Raw genomic sequence first — 4,773 nt, 5'->3', positions numbered from 1 at the left:
CTCTCTCTCTCTCTCTCTCTCTCTCTCTCTCTCTCTCTCTCTCTCTCTCTCTCTCTCTCTCTCTCTCTCTCTCTCTCTCTCTCTCTCTCTCTCTCTCTCTCTCTCTCTCTCTCTCTCTCTCTCTCTCTCTCTCTCTCTATCTCTCGGTGTGTTTCTCTCTCTATCTCTCGGTGTGTTTCTCTCTCTCTCATCTTCTCGCTCTTTCTTAGGTTATAGATTAGCCTGGATATTGGAGAGGGCTCTTTATAATTACCACGTACGAATCGACCTGCTTTATTGTCTCGGTTTTTACGATTACGATTCGTTTCATACGATTGGTGCAATGTAGCGGCGCTGTACGTATGTGGTATGCGCCCGACAGCGCCGCTATGGCCCGCATGGGTCGGTCGCGTGTGCTAGCCATGCCCCCAGCTTCTGTGGGGCAAGGGGGGCGAGCGACTTCCACAACCCCATAGATTTTTAAGTAAAAAATAAAAAAATAAATATAGGTAACCCTAAAAAATAAGTGTAAATCCGCGAATCCAGAGTCTCACAGGCACCACGCTGCATTATACACGGTGACTAGAAACTGCGCCCTTCCCTCGTCTTTACTCGGCCGATTTAACATATTCTGTCCCCTAAAAAATTACTCAAGCTACGGCCCTGCTAGCAGGTGCCACAGGTGACCGTGTGAGGTAGTTATTTGCCGGGGTGGATACACGGCTTTCACTACTCGGTGCCCCGAGTGTATAGCAAAGTTACCGAGATGGCTTATACGTACCAAAGTAAAGACATTAACGAGTCGTAATTTAAATGAAGGCAGCCGAGTAGTAGATGGCTAGGAACAACCTCTCACATGAAAGTTCTAACTGTGTTGGAAATGCTATATTAATTAATTATCAGGCACCCGTTTTACCTATATCGTAGCATAGAAGGTTATGTGTTAATCTTTCTACTGATTCCTGTGCATAAATACTACGGCCCCTAATATTTGTCGGCACAAGCACACGTGATCAACACACACGCATATGCACGCATTTATATGCAAGAGTTATACTGTCTCAAGCATTTACTTAAAACGTTTTCCCTAACCATAAATAATAGACAGAGTCACATATACACACTGTCACAGATTTAATAGAGATCTGTGATGTTCGCGTTATATAGAGCGCCCCTCATTCATTGGAGCTGTGGAAGGCAGCTATGGGTAACTCCTGCCAGTGACACCCCACACGCTGCACGTGTATGCATGTAGATCGAGAAATCTATGGCCGCTGCTACGGGCAGACTTGTATCATATCACGCGCTATATATCACGTTTCCTGAGCGCCGCACATTGACATTTCTTCGCATTCGTGCGGTCGTCGTTGTTGCGAAGACGCACAAGCGTCGCATTTATTATGCATGTCTAGCTCGCTCAGCATGCGATTGTTCGCATTGAAACATTGCGTGTTGGTAAGCCCCCCCCCCCCCATTCACCGACTCAAGGAATACGAATGCTGCGTGACCACGTACACCCGTGGCCCTGCCACGGCGTAGCAATGTACATCTTCGACGCACCATATCAGGAGTCTATCAATATTGATAGACTCTTGACCATATGTACATTAATGCGTCGATGGATGCGAACGCGTTCTAGTTGGGGCTAGTTTTCACTGCCCGCTAAGCAGCATGCTATGACGGAGTTGTCGTGCCCACCGATGCTGCTGCTGCTGCTGCTGCTGCTGCGGGGAGAAGCGGCGTAACGCGATGCGACATGCGCATATCTGTCAACGCTTCGCATAATGATAAGCCCGCAAAGTTCTTGTGCAAAAGTAGCAGCAGTAGCGGCAGCAGTAGGCAGCGGAGAAGGCGGCAGTAGCTGCAGCAGCAGCAGCAGCAGGAGCAACAACAGCAGCAGCAACAACAACAACAACAACAACAACAACAACAACAGTAGCAGTAGTAGCAACAACGACAAAAAAGTGGCAGCGGCAGCAGCAATAGCAGCAGCAACAGTGGTAGCAGCAGCAGCAGTAGCAGCAGCAGCAATAATAGCAACAGCAGCAGCAATCTCCATACGCGTGAAAAAGTTTTGAGGCATTTCGATCGCCTCTATAAATATACGCGGCCGCATAGGCAAGTACTATGCGTGCTTATCGTAAGCCACTCAGAAGTAGACGGAAAAAAGTTATGCCACTCAGGAGTACATTACGCGTGCATCTAGAACGTATATAGCCTCCATGAACAGCTTGAAGTATTGGTGATTATGAAGTTAAAGAGGAAAATCGGCATCGTCGGCACCTTGGGAGTGTTGGCCACTATGGCATACTTCAGTCTGCTACATCTTGAAACGACCATGATCGTAGATATGAGAAGACTGTTCAGGAGCAACCTGACATTTGCTACAACGTGTCCGAGGTACGTAAGATGCGTTAGAACCGTAAAAATAAATAGAGACAGTCTAGATCTATAAGCAGTATTATTTCTATGGTTAGAACTATGCGAATGTGTTAACTGATGACGCATCACGAACGACGCAGTATATATGCTCAATACAGATCAGTTCATCGACTATAAGTATGACTTACGAATACAATCACTTACTTCAGAAGTCTATCATTAACGGATATGTTATGACAACAGAGGTCCACTTTAGCAAATATTTTATAACGAATATCTGAGTATTTTTGTGTTTTTTTCGCATATGTATACGGTAAAAATATTCCAAAGCTACAGAATTTATTACCTAATTTATGAACCCATTTTATGAATTTTTGATCACCATGCAGCTGTACTGTGCATTTAATTATTTCAAAGGAAATAAAGAGATATAGTAACTGTATATCATCGTATTCGCTGTGTAAGTCAAAATTACGGCGCCTACAGTCAGTATATATGAGGACCATGTGTATGTATTTACATGTCAGCATAAAAAGCTGGGCGCACGATGATAGCTTTACGCATCTTTTAAAAACATCATTACGTAAACATTCGGCCACGCTTAGACGTTGATGCATATATATTATGCTAATGTAGCCGGCTGGTTATACCCAGCGTGTATCAACGTGAAGTATATATAGGTGATGTGATATTGAAAGAATGGGGCAACATATTCGATGGAAAAAATATTCAATACAAACAGTGCGCTTTCTGGTATTTACTCGTGTTCGCGCGCGGCACGAGTTAACAACCGTCTAAAGTTTATAACATAAACTCGACGAAGGTTTTACAAATACGTACCACAGTGTTTTCGTTAACCTAAGAAAAACGCAAAATTCCGGTCCGGGGGGATTCATTTAATTTTCCTCTAACTTAATTTGCCATACTTGCGAGACATGTCCCTAGTTTATGAGTTCGTGCGGTTTTCCACGCCGTGAGAACCATTATTGCGATAAAATAATTTGTAATAACTCACCACTTTTCTGATACCGCCCAACTGTTTTTGGTTTATGAATTGAGCTCACCACGTTTGCTATAAGCCCCCGACACTTAGAGCAATAATTAAGATTATTACTCTTCTCATCAAAACATCTCTAAACAATCTCATTTTCTAAAATGTTTAAACATACACATACATTTTTAGTATTTTAGTAATCAACAATAATGTAGTTTCTTATCTAATGCTATGCTGTATTTTTAGACAGTAATAATCGACAATATAAACAACCCACCAAAATCATCTGGGCGGTATTACGGAAATGGTGAGGCGAGTTTATTACCACAGCTACGGACGTTTTTCTTAGTCTTACAATAGCAGTTGATATTTATTACGAAAGTTGGGTGTTATTACAAAATTGTCTTTTGTATCCGTCTGTGCATCACAGCATGCAGGTGCGAGATGACGTCACGGTGACCTCACGGCGACCCGCCCGCACGTGTGAGGAGGTTCAGCATGTTGTCTTCGCAAAGACGCACAAGTGTGGTAGCGATACGTTAGCGATCGTCTTCATGGTGAGTAAGTGATGCTATCACGTGATGATGCTATCACGTGATGATGTCATCACGTGTTGATGTCATCGCCCTGAGCCGGGCCTTAGCAAACGCGAGGCCTAAATATAGTTTCACGGTGCGCGGCCCTTTTTGTCGTCATCATTAATATTGCTGTTCCAATTTTAAAAATTCATTGTAAGCAATTACAGTTTATGTATAAAGTTGATTATCAAGTGAATTAAAATAAACGTGTATATAATATAAACATATTTTGATCCAGTCCAAGTCCTGTAACACCCCTAATTGTCTACGCTTCTATAATCACAATGAAAACTAGTTCCCAGAATATCATTTAGACTCATTAATTACAGAATCATGAGTGGCGTAGTTAGGGGGGGGGCAAAAGGGGCCATGGCCCCCCTGTTGATTCGAAAGTAAAAATAAAAAAATAAAAATAAAGAATTGTTCTACTAAAAAGAGAATTGTCCTAGTCAGAATGAAAGCTGTACATGTACTCAAAAGTGCCTCAAATACCATCTCCTGAGATCAACATTTTAAACATATTCTGGAAGAGGACCCCCATACCGCCCGCCTGTTTTTCACCCTCCTACTTTTATATATCTTGGCAGCAGAGAACAACAAACAAAAATGTCGCCGTTATGCATGGCGCCTGATACAAAGACTGCAGAGCTGAGAGGTGGGGGAACGTAGGGTGTGGAGAGGGAGGTGGAGAAACCATTAAAATATTAAGTTATCCACCATTTTGCGCAGTTCGCTGTTTTTGCCCCCCCCCCTGTTGAAAAATCATGGCTACGCCTCTGAGGATCATTATCCAGTACACGTATATATATATATATATATATATATATATATATATATATA

At 42.8% G+C, this 4,773-nt stretch overlaps 1 protein-coding gene across 1 annotated transcript in view; it reads left to right on the top strand.

Annotated features, from left to right (window-relative positions):
- The first annotated feature begins 1,996 nt into the window (after positions 1–1,996).
- The window catches only part of LOC106810486 (galactosylceramide sulfotransferase-like), a 5,464-nt gene continuing 2,687 nt past the window's right edge, over positions 1,997–4,773 (top strand). The window contains exons 1-2 of the mRNA XM_014813865.1: positions 1,997–2,379; positions 3,786–3,912. Of these exons, the coding sequence (XP_014669351.1) occupies positions 2,228–2,379; positions 3,786–3,912 (279 nt within the window). The 5' untranslated portion in view covers positions 1,997–2,227. The remainder of the gene's footprint in view (positions 2,380–3,785; positions 3,913–4,773) is intronic.

Source organism: Priapulus caudatus, unplaced genomic scaffold (assembly GCF_000485595.1).
Source record: "Priapulus caudatus unplaced genomic scaffold, Priapulus_caudatus-5.0.1 Scaffold445, whole genome shotgun sequence".
Lineage (NCBI taxonomy): Eukaryota > Metazoa > Priapulida > Priapulimorpha > Priapulimorphida > Priapulidae > Priapulus > Priapulus caudatus.
Note: the sequence above shows the minus strand (reverse complement) of the source record. Positions and strands in the feature narration are given on the sequence as shown.